The following is an 18,560-nucleotide window of genomic DNA, read 5'->3' as shown; positions in this document are numbered from 1 at the left end:
CAACAATGAGGAAGGATTTGCCATTGTATGTCAATGGATCCATTTCCACATGTCCCCACGATCTGGTAGGGAACAGGATGGGGATAAGGGACTCCTTCTGGACTAGTCTGTGCAGCATGCACACCTGGCAGTGGGAACTAAAAATATAAAAAGCAAAAAACTGCGGATGCTGGAAATCCAAAACAAAAACAGAATTACCTGGAAAAACTCAGCAGGTCTGGCAGCATCAGCTGAGAAGAACAAAGTTGATGTTTCGAGTCCTCATGACCCTTCAACAGAACTAAGTAAAAATAGGAGAGGGGTGAAATATAAGCTGGTTTAAGGTGGGGGGGGGGGTCGGTGGTGGATGTAGGGACAAGCAAGCAGTGATAGGAGCAGATAATTAAAAGATGTCACAGACAAAAGAACAAAGAGGTGTTGAAGGTGGTGATATTATCTAAAAGAATGGGCTAATTAAGAATGGATGGCAGGACACGCAAGGTATAGCTCTAGTGGGGTGGGGTGAAATAAGACTGAACGGGCATAAAAGGTATAGATTTAAAATAATGGAAATAAGTGGGAAAAGAAAAATCTATATAAATTATTGAAAAAAAAAGGGAGGGGGAAGAAACAGAAAGGGGGTGGAGATGGAGGAGGGAGCTCAAGATCTAAAGTTGTTGAATTCAATATTCAGTCCGGAAGGCTGTAAAGTGCCTAGTCGGAATATGAGGTGCTGTTCCTCCAGTTTGCACTTGGCTTCACTTGAACAATGCAGTAAGCCAAGGATAGACGTGTGGGCAAGAGCCCACATGCTGGTTGGGAACTGAGACCGCATGGAAAGCAAGATGTTTTTTGGGATAGGAGGAGGAAACAGAGAGCACTATGGGCCTTGATTGGGGTCCGGAGGGCTCCATCACAAGGTTAATAGTGGTACATCAGAGAAAGGCCATTAAGAAATTGCAGAAGGAAGGATGGGACCTGGAAGGCTGAGATAAGTTTCAGGAGGAATTGTTCAGTGAGGGAACAAGTTCAGCCAGATGGAGGAGAGTGGTGGTGGATGGGAATTGTTGGGGCCTCTGTTCATGGAAGAACAAGAGGGCCCTCAGACCATCCTGGTGGGGATGAAGGTCTAGAGGGATTGGACATCCATGAAGAAGGGGCGGGCGGTTAGGGCCAGGGAACTGGAAATTGTTGGTATGACGTAGGGCATCAGAGGAATCATGGATGTAAGTGAGAAGACACTGGACAAGAGAGAGCATGGAGTCAAGATAAGAAGAAAGGAATTGTAGGGCAGCTACAGGCTGACACAATGAGTCTACTGGGACAATCCTGTTTGTGGATATTGGGAAGGAGGTCGAAGCGGGCTGTCCAGGGTTGGGAGAACATGAGGTTGGAAGCTATGGAGGGAAGATCCCCAGAGGAGATGAGGTCAGTCACAGCCCTGGAAACAATTGTTTGATGGTGTGGTCATAGTCGAGGAGGAGGTAGGAAGAAGTATCTGAGAGTTGGCATTCAGCAAGGTAGAAGTCAGTATGCCAGACAACAGCACAACCCTTGTCAGCAGGTTTGATAAAGTCATGGTTGGACCTGAGAGAACAGAGTGCAGCAAATTCAGAAGGAGACAGGTTGGAGTGGGTGAGGGGGGGGCAAACAAATTGAGACGGCTGATGTCACACTGACAGTCCTCAATGGAAAAATCAAGAGCCGGTAAGAGGCCAGAGAGAGAGGAGTCCAGGTGAAGGGGGAACACTGGAAGCATGTGAAAGGACCCGTTGAACGCGGGAAGGACTCCTGCCCAAAGAAGTGAGCACAGAGACGGAGGCAGAAAAGAGTTCAGCATTATGCTAGCCTGAAATTCATTGAGGTGAGGGCGTAAAGGTATGAAACTGAACCCTTTGCTGAGTGCAGAACGTTCAGAATCAAAGAGGCGAAGTTCAGAGGATATGGTGGATACACGGCAAGGGCTTGGATTAGAGGAAGGGTTGGAGGGTCCTGGATAGGCTTTGGTATCAATAAGTTGTTGGAGCTTGTGTTCCTTATCACCCGGAAGAGTAAAAGTTTCTTGTTAAGGTAGAAATATGGTAAGTGCTACCTTAGATAGATGTAGTGAAAAAGCCTCTACAGTGGTGTCTACACATCCGATATACGAGACAAAAAGCAACAAGGTGCAGGCTTAATGCAACAGCTAATTGTACAATGGAAGCTATATGGGCTACGTTGGAACTAACTCATATCCGGGTATGGGGAAATATTGTATTACCATGTCATAATGAGTGTATCAATATTGGAACAATCGAGCCTGTCCTATAACCAGCCATGCAGTGTGTCTGTAGGCACGGGTACAGGCTAGGGTGGGAAAGGTAGAACTGGTAAAAATCTACGATAAAGAAATAGTTAACATGCATGCAGAGGAAGGCATAAAGGAAAACCTGAGTCAGTTCTCATGTGTTATCGCACTGTTACCTGAACACCTTAGTTATTCACAGTGAGACCCAGCGAGTGCACAGAACGTATTACACACACTGCAGCAACAAGCTAGGGCACTGGCTAACAATGTGGAACAAATAGATAACACCACTTTGTGGGAGGACTTTTGGAATTGGGGAGCAAATGTACAGATACACCCATGGATTAGGATCATCTCCCATGTTTTTGTTATTGCCCAGTTGGTACTTGTTCTATATTTAACATACTTGTTCACCACACTGGAAGGTCACACAAAAGATGGCAAGAAATACGGGATTTCAATAATATGGGGGCTAAGCAGAAAAGACAAGAGCCTGTATTGCAGAGCCAACCGATACTGATGGTACAATCCAATACCTTTACAATCCTAAGCTCGATGCCTGGCCAGTATCTATGGGCGACTGAGTGTAAAGGAAAGGGATATATCACTGAGTTGGCTACCTTGGGCTAGGCCCAGGGCCAAAAGTGGGGGACTGAAAAGGTTAGAAGTGTCTTTTAGTAAAAATAAACTTCAAGCAGAAAGGTGCAGAACTGAAAGATTAGCAGATGTACTCTAGACAGGATAATGAATAAGACAAACAAGCTGCTAGGGCAAAGGACTTGGGTGGTGGTGTTGAGTCCAGGTGAAGCACCAGACTGCACAATCAGCAAGATATGGGAGGCCTTGTGTGAATGAGAACAATGCCTGGTATACGTACTCACGGGAAGTAACCAAAGCCGAAAACATCGGTTTAGCATGTGACTTTAAGTTGACAAGATTAGATTTGAGTAATGGTATGCATACATGACTAACTGTGTATAAAATGGTGATTTCACTGTAAGCTGTAGAGTACTGTCTTTGACTGCTTAAGGCGAATTCTCCCTACGTATGCTTGAATAAACGATCGAAGCCTGTTCCGGAGTCTCCTGGTGTTTATTGAGTAGCGCACAACACCAATTGTTCAAAATGGTGACAACCTGTCCAACAAGCTGCATCACACTTTGAGTCACAACATCTTAATGATGAGGCAGAGTGCGGCAAAGGAGGAAAGTAAAGGAAGCAAATCATGCATCTGAATCACACTTCCTCGTGGGACATCCTGTCCCAATTGCCCAAAGATCTGAGAGTCAAGAATCGGCCTGTTTAGTCACATGAAGGCCCATGGCAGAAATTCGCAACCCTGAGCAGATATCATCCTTGAATCAGGGGACAGTTGATGACGAATCCAATATTGTAGCTTTACCAGGTTGACAACTCATTTTAGGTATGCCTGGTGTTGCTTCTAGCATGCCCTCCTGCAATCTTCATGAACCAGGATTGAGCGATATGCCTGGGCCATGAAGTTACAGACTGTGGTTGAACAATTCTACTTTTTTTTTAAAATTCTTTTATGTGAAGCAGGCGTCACTGGCAAGGCAAGCATTAGTTGCCCAAAGGCTATTTGCCTTTGAACAGAGTGACTTGTTGGGCCATTTCAGAGGGCAGTTAAGAGCCAACCACACTGTTGTCGGTCTGGAGTCACATGTAGGCCAGACCAGGTAAGGAAGGCAGATTTCCTTCCCTAAAAGGACATCAGTGAACCAGATGGGTTTTTATGACAGTGATAGTTTCATGGTCACCGTTAGAGGCCAGCTTTCAATCCGATTTGAATTTCACCAGCTGCCAAGGTGGGATTTGAACCCATGTCCCCACAGTATTAGCATGGGTCTCTGGATTACTACCAGTGACATTACCACAATGCCACCATCTCCTCATGTGCTGCTGCTGTTGGCCAAGTTTTGAGCTGCTAAATCTTTTCTGAATCTACACCATTTAGCTCAGTGGTAGTGCCACCCAACACAATAGAGGGTATGCTTATGTAAAGACAGGACTTCATCTTCACAAGGACTGTGCAGTGATCACTCCCACCTATACCATCATGGACAGATGCATCTGCAACAGGAAGATTGGTGAGGACAAAGTTTAGTAGGTTTTTCCCTCTTGTTCATTCCCTCACTAACTGCCGCAGGCCCAGTCTGGCAGCTATGTCGTTCAGTACTTGGCCAGTTCCATCAGTCGTGGTGTTACCAAGTCATTCAGTGATGAACATTGAAGTCCCTCACATTCTGTGCCCTTGCCACCCTCAGTGCTTCTGCCACATAGTGTTCAACATGGAGTACTGATTCATCAGCTGAGAGAGGACAGTAGGTGGTAATCATAAGGAGTTTCCTTCCCAATGAGGCTTCATGGGGTCCGGTGTCAAAGTTGAGGGCTCGTAGTGCAAATCCCTCCTGATTGTATTCAATGATGCCGCTGCCTCGGTGTCTGTCCTGCAGTTTGTAGGTTTAGAAAGAGTCACTTGCCCAGAGATTTCAAACATCCTGCAAATACAGTTTTCGCTGCAAGTTTGAATATATTATATTTTTAAAAATGTATATTTTTTTATATATATAACAACCCAGTGCAGTCAAAAGCAGTGTTACAGATGGCTTGCTTTTATGCTGTCTGAATCTAGCTTCCAAAAACCTGTTTAAGCTAGTTAATTAATTTACTAGTTGCAAGCAGAGCCTGTATAACACCTGTTTTAAAACTGGACTAAAACTCACCTTATCTCAACCAAAAAACAATTAGGCTTTAGTTAGAAATTAACGTTTAAAAGTCCCTCTCTCACCAAATTCCAAGTGAAGCACTCCTAATGCAGCCCAAAGCAACACTCCGGTGCAGACAGCATTTCTAAGTCACTCACTGTCAGAATAGTAAAAAAAAAACTTCATTCACAAAAAACATGTCTAGTTTATTCAAAGATTGCAAATCTTGGTATCTGAGCTAGGTGTCCGACAGAGCAATCAAACCATTCAATTCAAAACAGAAACACTTTATTGAGCAAGTTCAAATGCACATTTGATTGGATATTATTTTTTGACTCCAAGAAAGAGTTACTTAAATTTGTTTGGCCCTGATTTATTTTAGGGAAAATACTTGTCAGCCTGTCTAGCTCAAATTTAGGTGGAGGCAATGGCACAGTGATATTGTCACTGGACTAGTAATCCAGAGACCCCATGTAATGCTCTGGGAACCCAGGATCAAATCCCAGCAGGTGGTGGAATTTGAATTCAAATTCAATAAAAGTCTGGAATTAAAAGTCTGATGATAACCCTCCTCCACAGTACTGGAGAATACCCCATTGTCGATTGTTGTAAAAACTCATCTGGTTCACCCGCTAACGCCCTTTAGGGAGGAAATCTGCCATCCTTACCTGCTCTTGAGACCCACGGAAATGTGGGTAGCTCTTAAATGCCTTCTGAACAAGGGCAATTAGGGATGGGCAATAACTGCTGATCTAGCCAGTGACACCCACATCCAATGAATAAAAAAAATTAAAGATTCTGTCGGAAACACTGGGTATGAGATAGTCATCCCAAACAGCTTCAGTGGACATTAAAGAGAAATAAAAGAACAATGTACAAAATTACTCAAGGAGATAGTAAAACTTATAAACTACCACAAAATCTACAATGGGCCAATACAACTGCTGACTTTTTTTATTTCTTTTGAATAATTTTTTTTGGGGCTGTATTGGACCATCGAAAGATGCTCAAGAACAGATTACAAAGTAATAAGTAAACTCAGTAGTACAGTAGAGATAATAAACAACTAATTTGCATTGGTCTTTAGTCTTGAAGACTGCTCAACTGACAGCACTAAAGGTGTTGCTAAGTGCGAAACTGTTAAAGTTGGTATAGATATGGAGATGGTCTTAGTTAGAATAAGGAAAATTAAAAACAGATTGGCCTGTCAGCACATATGATATCCACCCAAGGGCCCTTAATGAACTGGGCCAAATGTGATGGGAGCCCATGTCTGTATCTTTAATAGTTCATTGGAATCAGGGCTTTTCACTCAGTCCACCAAAAGGATGAAAATTCTTAAAAAGAGCAATACACCAGAACAATTAACCATAGACGCAATAGCTTGGCTTCATCATTAGGCAAGGTATCATTTGAAATGGCCAGTTAGATAAAAACATAGAAACTAGGAGCAGGAGGCGGCCATTCGGCCTTCAAGCCTGCTCTGCATTTGTTATGATCATGGCTGATCACCCAACTCAATAGCCTGCTCCCGCTTTCTCCCCATCTCCTTTGATCCCTTTCGCCCCAAGAGCTAAGTCCAACTCCTTCTTGAAAACATAAAATGTTTTGGCTACAACTATTTTCTGTGAACTAAATTCCACAGGCTCACCACTGTCTGGGTGAAGAAATTTCTCCTCATCTCAGTCCTAAACGGTCTACCCCGTATCCTCAGACTGTGACCCCTGGTTCTGGACTCCCCCACCATCGGGAACATCCTTCCTTCATCCACCCTGTCTAGTCCTGTTAGAATTTTATAGGTTTCTATAGGATCCCCCTCATTCTTCTGAACTCCAGCAAATATAATCCTAACTGACTCAATCTCCCCTCATATGTCGGTCCTGACATCCCAGGAATCAGTCTGGTAAACCTTCGCTGCACTTCCTCTATAGCAAGAGCATCCTTCCTCAGATGAGACGACCAAAACTGCACACAATATTCCAGGTGTGGTCTCATCAAGGCCCTGTATAATTGTAGCAAAACATCTCAGCTCCTGTACTCAAATCCTCTTGCCATGAAGGCCAACATACCATTTGCCTTCTTTACCACCCACTGCACCTGCTTGCTTACCTTCAGCAACTGGTGTACGAGGACACCCAAGTCTCGTAGCACATTCCCCTCTCAATTTATAGCCAGATAATAATCTGCCTTAAAAACAAAAAAAACTGCGGATGCTGGAAATGCAAAACAAAAACAAAAACAGAATTACCTGGAAAAACTCAGCAAGTCTGGCAGCATCGGCGGAGAAGAGCCTTCCTGTTTTTGCTACCAAAGTGGATAGCCTCACATTTATCCACATTATACTGCATCTTTCATGCATTTTCCCACTCACTCAGCTTGTCCAAATCACACTGAAGCATCTCTGCATCCTCCTCACAGCTCACCCTCCCACCCAGCTTTGTGTCATCTGCTAATTTGGAGATATTACATTTAATTCCCTCATCTAAATCATTAATATATATTGTGAATAGCTGGGGTCCCAGCACCGATCCCTGCGGTACCCCACTAGTCACTGCCTGCCATTCGGAAAAAGACCCTACTCTGTTTCCTGTCCGCCAACCAGTTTTCTATTCATCTCAATACATTACCCCCAATGCCATACGCTTTCATTTTACACACTAATCTCTTATGTGGGACTTTGTCGAAAGCTTTCTGAAAGTCCAATTAAACCACATCCACTGGCTCCCCCTCATCAACTCTACTAATTACATCCTCGAAAAATTCCAGTAGATTTGTCAAGCATGATTTCCCTTTCATAAATCCATGCTGACTCTGTCCGATTCTGCCATTGTTTTCCAAGTGCTCAGCTATTACATCTTTTATAATGGACTCTAGAATTTTTCCCACTACCGACGTCAGACTGACTGGTCTGTAATTCCGTTTTCTCTCTACCGCCTTTTTTAAATTAGTGCGGTTACATTAGCTACCCTCCAATCTGTAGGAACTGTTCCAGAGTCTACAGAATCTTGGAAGATGGCCGCCAATGCATCCACTATTTCTAGGGCCACTTCCTTAAGTACTCTGGGGGATGTAAATTATCAGGCCCTGGGCGTTTATCGGCCTTCAATCCCATCAATTTCCTCAACACCATTTTCCTACTATACTGATTTATTTCAGTTCCTCCCTCTCATTAAACCCTGTGTTCCCTAACATTTCTGATATTAGTGTCCTCCTTTGTGAAGGCAGAGCCGAAGTATGTATTTAGTTGGGCAGCCATTTCTTTGTTCCCCATAATAAATTCCCCTGTTTCTGACGTAAGGGACCTACATTGGTCTTCACCAATCGATTCTCTTCACATACCTGTAGAAGCTTTTACAGTCAGTTATGTTCCCTGCAAACTTACTCTCGTACTCTATTTTCCCCTTCTTAAATCAATCCCTTGGTCCTCCTGTGTTGAATTCTAAACTGCTCCCAATCCTCAAGTCTGTTGTTTTTTAAGTCAGTTTGTGTGTTTCTTCCTTGGATCTAATACTATCTCTAATTTCCCTTGTAAGCCATGGTTTAGCCACCTTTCCTGTTTCACTTTTGCACCAGACAGAAATAAACAATTGCTCTAGTTTACCCATGTGCTCTTTAAATGTTTGCCATTACCTATCCACCATCATCCCTTTAAGTAACGTTTCCCAATCCATCATAGCCAACTCGCGCCTCATACCATTGTAGTTTCCTTTATTAAGATTCAGGACCCAAGTCTCAGAGTCAACTATGTCACTCTCCACCTTGATGAAGAAATCTATCATATTATGGTCACTTATCCCCAAGGGGCCTCGCACAACTACATTGCCAATTATTCCTTTCTCATTACACAATACCCAGTCTAGGATGGCCTGTCCTCTAGCTGGTTCCTCAACATATTGGCCCAGAAAACCATCCATACACTCCAGGAACTCCTCCTCTCCGGTATTGTTGCTTATTTGATTTGCCCAATCTTTATGCTGATTAAAGTCACCCACAATTACAGATGTTCCTTTATTGCATGTGTCTCTAATATCCTGTTTAGTGCCATTCCCAACATCACCACTACAGTTTGGGGGTCTATATACAACACCCACTAACATTTTTTGCCCTTTAGTGTTTCTCAGCTCTACCCATACAGATTCCACATCATCGGAGCTAATATCTTTCCTCACTATTGTGTTAATTTCCTCTTTAACCAGCAATGCAACTCCACCGCCTTTTCCTTTTTGTCTGTCCTTCCTAAATACTGAATACCCCTGGATGTTTAGTTCCCATCCCTGGTCACCCTGCAGCCATGTCTCCATGATCCCGACTATATCATACCTTTTACATCTCTATTTGCGCAGTTAATTCATTCACTTTATTGTGAATGCTCCTCGCATCAAGGCACAAAGCCTTAAGGCTTGTCTTTTTAACATTACTTGACCCGTTCCCATTATTTTTCACTGAGGCCCTTGATTTCTCTGCTTATCACTTTTCTTATTCCCCTTTCTGTCTTTTGTTCTTGTCCTTGATTCCACCTCTTCTGACTTATTGCATAGGTTCCCATCCCCTTGCCATTTTAGTTTAAACCCTCCCCAACCACTCTAGCAAATACTTCCCCTAGGACATCAGTCCTGGTCCTGCCCAGGTGTAACCCATCCAGTTTGTACTGGACCCACCTCCCCCAGAACCAGTCCGAATGTCCCAAGAATCTGAAACCCTCCCGCTCACACCATCTCCTCAGCCACATATTCATCCAATATATCTTGCTATTTCTACTCTGACTGGCACGTGACACTGGTAGTAATCCTGAAATCACCACCTTTGAGGTCCTACTTTTCAACTTACTTCCTAACTCCCTATATTCGGTTTTTCAGACATCATCCCTTTTTTTTTTTAAAACTTATGTCATTTGTACCAACGTGTACCACGACCACTGGCTGTTCACCCTCCCCCTTCAGAACATCCTGTAGCCATTTTTGAGATATCCTTGACCCTAACACCAGGGAGGCAACATCCCATCTTGCAGTCTCGTTTGCAGCCACAGAAATGCCTATCTATTCTCCTTAAGATTAAAACCCCTATAACTATTGCATTCGCACAACTTTTTACTCCTCCCCTGTGCAGCAGAGCCAACCGTGATGCAATGAATTTGGCTGTTTCTGCTTTTCCCTAAGAGGCCATTCCCCTCAGCAGTATCCAAAGCAGTACATCTGTTTTGCAGGGGAATAGCCACAGGAGATTCTTGCTCTGCCTGCCTCTCTCATCCTCTTGCTCTGCCTGGTGGTCACCCATTCCCTTCCTGTGGGCTCAGCCTGTGGTGTGACCACCTCTCTATGCGTGCTATCCACAATACTCTCCACCTTGCAGAGGCTCCAGTGTCCCCAGCCACCGCTCCAGCTCTGAAACCCAGGCTTCCAGGAGCTGCAGCCGGAGACACTTCCTGCACACATGCTGGCGCCGGGCACTGGAAATGTTCCCGGCTTCCTACATAGAGCAGGAGGAACACACCATGGATTTGAGCTCTCCTGCCATGACTTATCCCTTTAAATTAAATTAAAGCTTTTGGAAGAAACTTAATATTAAATAATATCAATTACACCAGTCTCGTTTGCAGCCACAGAAACGCCTATCTATTCTCCCTAAGATTGAAACCCCTATAACTATTGCATTCCCACACTTTTTACTCCTCCCCTGTGCAGCAGAGCCAACCATGATGCAACGAATTTGGCTGTTTCTGCTTTCCCCTGAGAGGCCATTCCCCTCAGCAGTATCCAAAGCAGTACATCTGTTCTTCCCTGCTCCTCGTTGTTACAGAATATAGCCCTTACAAACGATGAAGCACAAAATAAGACCTTAAAAACTATAAGTGATAAAAGTAGTAAATAATTACCTGACCACACTCACAATACTCAAAGGATCACCTCATTCCCTCCTCACCGAACTCCCTCAGTCACCAAACTCCAACTCAAGCACTCTACTGCAGCCCAAAGCAGCACTCCAGTGCAGGCAAAGTCAGCACTGTAAGATGGCCTGTTTTTATACTCTGAATCTAGCCTCAGAAAACCTGTTTAAGCCAGTTATCAAATTAACTAGTTGTAGCTTAAAGCAGAGCCTGTATAAACATGTTTTAAAAGGTGGCCTAAAACTCACCTTCTTCCAACCCAAACAGCAACTTTTTGTTAATTACTAAATTAAAGAAAGACTAGACTTTAGATAGAAATTAACCCTTAAATTCCCTCAGTCACCAAATTCCAACTTAAGCACTCTACTGCAGCCCAAGGCAGCACTCCAGTGCAGACAAAGTCAGCACTGTAAGACAGGGCACCAATACAGCCTCAGGAAAATAAGGTCGTGTCTTACGAATCTGGTTAGATGCCTTACAGTGAACAGAACTAAATTCAATGTTGAAGGATAGTGTCCAAAAGTTAAAGATATTGTCTGCCTGGACTTCCAGAAAGCTTTTGATATGGTACCTCACGTGAGGCTTGGTGGAATTACTGGTAACCTACAGGTATGACTTGAGAATTGGCCAAATGCTCATAGATAAAAGGTTGTTGTCAATGGATTTGAATCTGCATGGATATTGGTGTCCCACAGGGATTGCTGTTAGGGCTTATGGTATTTACTATTTTCATTAATGACCTCGATGCACAATTGGAAGATTGATCTGCAAATTTCTGGATTACACCAATGTATGAGCGTGTTAGGACTGTAGAAGTTACACAACAACTGCAAGTAGAGGTCAGTATGTTGGGAGAAATGGGTCTATGATTGATAATGATATTTAATTCCGAAAAGTAGTGTTATGCACTTGAGCTCATATTAAAAAATCTCTACAAGGAACAAAAGTCAAACCCATAATGAGAGATAGAGATCTGGATGTCACAATGCATCACTCACTAAAAAATATTAGCCAATCGCATAGGGTTATAGCTAAAGCAAAAAGGAAGCATTGATGGGGCAGTTCACAACAAAACAAAGCATATTATTTTGTCCTCAAAGACCTCACTGAAGCCCCAGAATACTGTGCTCAGTGTTAGCCTCTTCACACAGCGGGAGATATTGAATCTTTGGAAAGGGTGCAGGAGAGGACCACAAAATTCATTCAGGGTTTGAAAAGAATCCTAGGTTACCAAATAGGTTCAAAGGGGAGACGCTATACTTTAGCATAGACTCGGGTGACTTGGCTAAGGGTTATAACATAACAAAGAGACTGGATTATTTGGACCAGTTACTTCAACTGGATAGGCTAGGAAAGGCCAGGGTTTGGTGTTTTTAAGTTACACAAGGGCAGAATTAGTTTGGGAGTACGGCAGTTTTTCTTCCAAAGTATAGTGGTCCCTTGGAATAAGTTGCCAGCTGGTGTACTGAATGCTAAATTTGTTGTATTGTTTCAAGTGAAAGCTGGAGCAAAGATCGCCTTGCACAAGATATATTGTAGTTACGCTGTAAAATAAATTGGGATCAATAAGATCTACTGGACTAGTTTTGCTTGCCTACATGGGTCAAGAAGGAATTTTGCAGATTTTTTTCCTCTAATTGACCTGAGTTTTTTTCTCATTTTTCAGTCCCAGGAGACTGCATGGCTCTAAGGTAATAAGAAGCGTCTGTATCATATTGCATAGGGAATCACAACTTTATGGAGGGGGGCTAAATGGGTCTTTTCCTGTCTGTCATTTTCAAATGTTCATATGTTCATAGAGCTTATCTCACTGTCTACTATAGTGTTATTCTGCCACCTTCCAAAGGCAAGATAGATCACACAAACATGTGATGAAACCAGTCAGCCACAGAAACCAGTCAGCTACAAAAAAAAAGTTGCGTTCTCTGTTCATTCCTTGAACATACAATATATTTATCTAGATATCTGGGAAAGTGAACAAAATCTGAGTTCAAGCACTCGCCTTCACCTATCTATGGGAGTAAATCAGAGATGCTGAACCCACCAAATATTAAAAGATTCTGGAAAACAAAAGGAGTAGAAAAACACAACAGCAAGAAACGGCTTAGCTTACACTGCCCTAAAGCATAGGTACAACTTGGGCAAATAAGATTTCATCCAAGGAGGGTTCAGCAGATCAACAATCACCTGTCTTTCAATATTTTGCTTTAATAAGTTTCAGGATGGGGATGTGATTGGATATAATCATTTTCCAACCTGCCTACACTGGAAATGGGAAGAACAATAATAAAGGCAAAATACTGCAAATGCTGAAAATCTGAAATAAAAACAGAAAGTGCTGGAAATACTCAGCAGGTCTAGCAGTATCCGTGAAGAGTGGAACAGAATTCTATTTAGTATTCTACTAAAAGGGCTACTTGCATCTTCACAATAAAAACAAAACTCACCTTGCAAGCTCCTTGATTAGATTAGCAATGCGCCTCTTGTCTTCTGGGCAGAGATCCTTCAAAGATGCGCTCTTCGTCCCTTTCTTTTCCTTCATAATCTGTTTCAAGGTAAAACCCAAGAAACCAGTTACATCTTTCTAGCACTAATTCCATTCTCACCTTTCCCCTCACCCTTTCCAAACTCATCTGTTCCAAAGGACTATCTCTCTTGCTCCCAAAATCAGCTCCCTGCTCTACTTCTAATAATTCAATATTAGCTAAGACTGTCAGCAGTTCCCTTTTCCTTGAAACCTCTACTCTCCCCCTTCAAGACTGTTTTGTGGGACTAAAGAGCATAAAGTTGGAAGGAGACGACAATTTCAAAGATCTTAAACAGGTGATGTAATGGAGATCTTTAAGATTACACTGTCATGGCACAGTACCATCGTGTAAGACGATGGCTTGCGCCGTGGTGGTCAACTCTGTGTTAAGCATTGTCTGGCATGGCTCAGGCATGACAGTTTCTGCCACATTTGCTGCGGTGGAAGACAGTGAGCTGAGAAGCTGCAGGATTCACTGGCCTGTTTTCTCTGCACCCTCTTCCCAGTCTAGCGAGCTTTACATTTCTGTTCAACTCTTCCAAAACCCTTCCAGTCAGCCTCCAGAAATCACAGTGGTCAGCAACCATCTTCCCAACTGCCAGCGTTAATGCCCACCATCTTCATACATCGCTTGCAGGTGTCCTTGTAGCAGAGGTATGGATGCCCAGGAGGTCATGACCCAGTGGCCATATCAAGACACAGAAAGCCCTTTGGGTATACATCCAACTAATGAGCGCAGTCTCATTGGCTTAACATTGAGTGTATACTGATGGAATTGGCATGCTCCAAGACCTGAGTTGGTGACCTTGCCCTGCCAAGAGATGTCTATGTTCAGCTTCTCCTCCTGCCTAGCATATGTTGTCTAGGTCTCACCACTGTAGAGGAGTGCACGGAGGAGATAGGCCTGGTAGACTCTCAGTTTGGTGTTCTCAGTCAGACTGCTGTTGTCCCACACACTCTTACTCAGCTTAGACATGCCAGCAGAAGCTTCTGTGACGCGTGGGTTAATTTCTGCATCAAGTAACAGATTGCTGGTGATTGTGCAGACTCTGCATCACACTGTCAATGCTAAAATATGGCAATATGGCAACATCCTCGGCCACGACTTTTGCCTTTCTGATGCTGATAGTCAAACCAAAACCTATACAAGCAAGAGGGTCTGTCCATTTGCTGCTGCAGGCATTCCTCAGTATTGAGTGTTAGAGCGGAATCATCAGTATAGAGCAACTCTCTGATGAGGACTTTGCATGCCTGTGTCTTGGATCTCAGGCAAACAAGGCTGAACAGCTTTCCATCAGTTCTGGTGTGTAAGTAGGCACCCTCTGTAGATGACCTGAAGGAATATGACAGCATCACAAATGCCAGTATTCAAGCCAATTCGATTCACTCCATGTGATATCATGAAATAGCTTAAGGCACTGGATACTGCAAAGGCTATGGGCCCTGGCAATATTCCGTCTGTAGTACTAAAGACTTGTGCTCCAGAGCTTGTCGCAGCCTACCAACCTTTCCATTACAGCTACAACACTGGCATCTACCCGACTATATGGAAAATTGCCCAGACATGTGTTGTACACAAAAAGCAGGACAAATCCAACCAGGCCAGTTACCGCCCCATCAGTCTGCTCTCGGTCATCAGTAAAGTAATAGAAGGAGTCATCAACAGTGTTATCATGCAGCATTTGCTTAGCAACAACCTGCTCACTGACGCTCAGTTTGGGTTCCGCCAGGGTCGCTCAACTCCTGACCTCATTACAGCCTTGCATTAAACATGAACAAAAGAGCTAAACTCCTAAGGTGAGGTGAGACTGACTGCCCTTGACATCAAGGATGCATTTGACCAAGTGTGGCATCAAGGAGCCCAAGCAAAACTGGAATCAGTCAATGGAAGTCAGGGGGGAAAACTCTCCACTGGTTGGAGTCATACTTCGCACCCTTCCTTTCAGCACTGTGCGTGTACCTACACCACAGGGACAGCAGCAGTTCAAGAAGGCTGCTCACCACCACCTTCTCAAGGGCAACTAGGGATGGGCAATAAATGCTGGTCCAGCCAGCGATACCCACATCCCCTTAATGAATAAAAAAAACTTGCAACCACCTTCAGCCAGAAATGTCGAATGGATGATCCATCTCGGCCTCCTCCAGAGGTCCCCAGCATCACAGATGCAAGTTTTCAGCAAATTTGAATCACTCCACATGATATCAAGGGACATCTGAAGGCACTCGATACTGCAAATGCTACGAGGCCCTAACAATATTCTGGTCACAGTTTTGAAGACTTGTGCTCCAGAACTGGCCATGTCCCTAGCCAAGCTGTGCCAGTACAGCTACAACATTGGTTTCTACCTGACAATGTGGAAAATTGCCCATTTAAGTCCAGTCCACAAAAAGCAGGACAAATCCAACTCAGCCAATTGCTGGGCCATCAGTCTGTGTTCGATCATCAGCAAAGTAATGGAAGGTGTCGTTGACAGTGCTACCAAGTGGTATTTAAACAGCAATAATCTGCTCACCGATGCTCAGTTTGGGTTCCACCAGGGCCACGCAGCTCCTGACCTCATTACAGCTTTAGCACAAACATGGACAAAAGAGCTGAATTCAAGAGGTGAGGTCAAGGCAGCATTTGACCAAGTGTGACATCAAAGCCCTAGCAAAAGCGAAATCAACAGTATTCAGGGGAAAACTCTCCACTGGTTAGAGTCATACCTAGCTCAAAGGAAGATGGTTGTGGTTGTCACAGGTCAATCATCTCGGTCCTAGGATATCTCTGTGGTAGTTCCTCAGGGTAGTTTCTTAGGCCTAAGTATCTCCAACTGTTTCTTCAATGAACATCCCTCCATCATAAGGTAAAAAGTTGGGATGTTATCTCCCCTCCTTTAACCTTCCTTTCCTCAATAAAGTCGTCAAGAATGTTGTCTCCTATGAGTTCCATGCCAGTTTGTCCCACAAAACCATTACAACTTCTCCCCCCATTGCAATCTATCCTTGGTCCCTTTTTCTACGTGCCACCCTTGGAAAAATCATCTGCTGTTACGTGGTCAGCTTTGAAATGTGCAAGTGATACAGCTCCATTTCTCCAAGATTTACTTTGATCCAACAACCAAATCCATGCTGTAGGATATCAAGCCTCAGATGAGTCAAAACATAAGTATGCGTGGTACGAATGAGTAAAGTTGACACTGCCATTTAACCTTTTGGAAGAAACTTGGTACCCTCTCTCAACCTGGCCGTGAGTCCTAGAAGACCTGCCTGAAGACTGTTGAGAAAATACATCAACTGGTCAACAACTTGACTATGAAACATACCACTCAAAATAGTACAAACGGTGACTGACAATTTGGTTCAAAATTGGCAACTTGGTAACACTTAAGCCCTCATCTAGGTCAATGACAGTGTAAGATATCACAGCTAAATTAACTCACATTCAGCACATTCCCTTACTGAACACAAAGTGTAAACTTCTGAAGTGACCAGAAGGTGTGGCAGCTGGTGTTTTCTAAGTTTGCGATGTGTTTCCACATTATTCAAGAGAAAGGATTAGGCTAAGCAGTACCAGAAATTCCTGAAATTACTGAATTAGGAACTGTTATCACTTTTATATTCCACTCAACATATAAGATCCCATATACCCTGCACTAAATTTTATCTGGCATCTCTTTCCCCAGCCTAATAACCTGCTTATGTCCTAAAATTGCTCCAATCCTCTGTTATTCACACTCCCTGGTTTTGCATCTGCTAATTTTGACATTACACCTCTTAAACCTCCTACATCCAGATCATTTATATACATTTAGATCATCAATGGTGCTAGCAATGTCCTCTGGTCCAAAATATGGAAAAGGATTACGGAGTTCATCTTAGTTGAAAGAACAGCCAACTGTCAATTACATTAACATAAAATCACTGCTGAGGGTCTTAGAAATAATCTACTGCAAGGTATACCCAAATAACGAATGGGTGAATCTGTTATGAGAAACAAATTCACAACACTGAATATAATAACTTTATTGAAAAATGTATTTGACTGCCAAAAAATAGAAGCCTTTGCAACAAAATTATTTCACTTCAAAAACATCAAGAATTTTTTTTTTTAACAGAAGTGCCTCCCTAAATCCTACATGCATATTCACTAATCTTCAGTGGAATTCAAGATGCAATAAAAATTACATAATTTCACCTTGTTTGGCATTGGTAACTTTCCAGACTTGATCTTCAGGGGGTTCACAAAAGCAGAATCAGAATGGAGTGGGAGTTTTGCTCCAACTTCTTGAATTTTACACTTCACCTTGGATTCAGGTCTAATGTTTCCTTCTAACAGCAACCCTAACAAACGCAATAAACAGGTTGTAGAGATGTGGCACAGAATAGCAGTGACCTATTAAAACATTACTTTTAAAAAAAATGTTATTCACAGGATCTCAGTGACGCTGCATTTATCACCTATATCTAGTTACAAATACATGAAAGAGTACACAAAAGAAACGAAGAGCTGGTCCATCCCACCTACCCCAAACAGTCACAACATAACCAGTGTCCCATCAACAATCATGTGGTGATCTGGGGAAAAACGAATAAAACCCCAGTTACCAAATCAGGGGGAAAAATCTTCAAAATTCCTCTCCAACCCCCTAAGACAAAGAAAATTAAGGTCGTAATGACTAAGAGGCACATACAAAACAACTAAATGTCCATGGGATCCAGGGGCAAATGGCAATTTGGATCCAGTGGCAGGAAGCAAAGGGTATTGGTTGACAGGTGCTTTGTGACTGCAACGTTGCTTGCAGTGGGGTTCCACAGGACTTACTACCGGGTCAATTGCTTTTCATAGTGTATATTAATGAATTAGAAAATTAGTGGGGAATATGATGAAGAAGTTTGCAGCGGATATGAAAATTGGCTCTCTGGTGGCTAGTAAAGGAGATAGCTTCAGACTGATGGAAGATATCAACGGACTGGTGAGGTGGGCAGTAAAGTGGCAATTTAAATTTAATCTGGAAAAATGTGAGGTAACACATTTGGAAAGGGTAAACAAGGCAAGGGAATACACAGTAAATGGTGGGATACTGAGAAGTGTAGAGGAGCAGAGGGACTTTGGAGCACATTTTCAGATCTTTGAAGGTAGCAAAATAAGCAAATAAAGTAGCTTAGAATGCAAAT

The 18,560-nt window shown here is 43.1% G+C and overlaps 1 protein-coding gene across 3 annotated transcripts in view; it reads right to left on the bottom strand.

Annotated features, from left to right (window-relative positions):
- The window catches only part of kiaa1328 (KIAA1328 ortholog), a 262,954-nt gene that overhangs the window by 231,429 nt on the left and 12,965 nt on the right, over positions 1-18,560 (bottom strand). For 2 of the 3 annotated variants that reach the window (XM_041173529.1, XM_041173614.1), the window contains exons 3-4: positions 17,581-17,726; positions 13,324-13,421 (exon numbers count right to left, since the gene is read on the bottom strand). In XM_041173529.1, coding sequence (XP_041029463.1) covers positions 13,324-13,421; positions 17,581-17,726 — 244 coding nt within the window. Of the gene's footprint in view, positions 1-13,323; positions 13,422-17,580; positions 17,727-17,910; positions 17,961-18,560 lie in introns of all 3 variants that reach the window. The other variant, XM_041173697.1, reaches the window with a different exon arrangement.

Source organism: Carcharodon carcharias, chromosome 1, assembly GCF_017639515.1.
Source record: "Carcharodon carcharias isolate sCarCar2 chromosome 1, sCarCar2.pri, whole genome shotgun sequence".
NCBI classification, from domain to species: domain Eukaryota; kingdom Metazoa; phylum Chordata; class Chondrichthyes; order Lamniformes; family Lamnidae; genus Carcharodon; species Carcharodon carcharias.
This window is presented reverse-complemented; position numbering and strand designations above follow the sequence as displayed.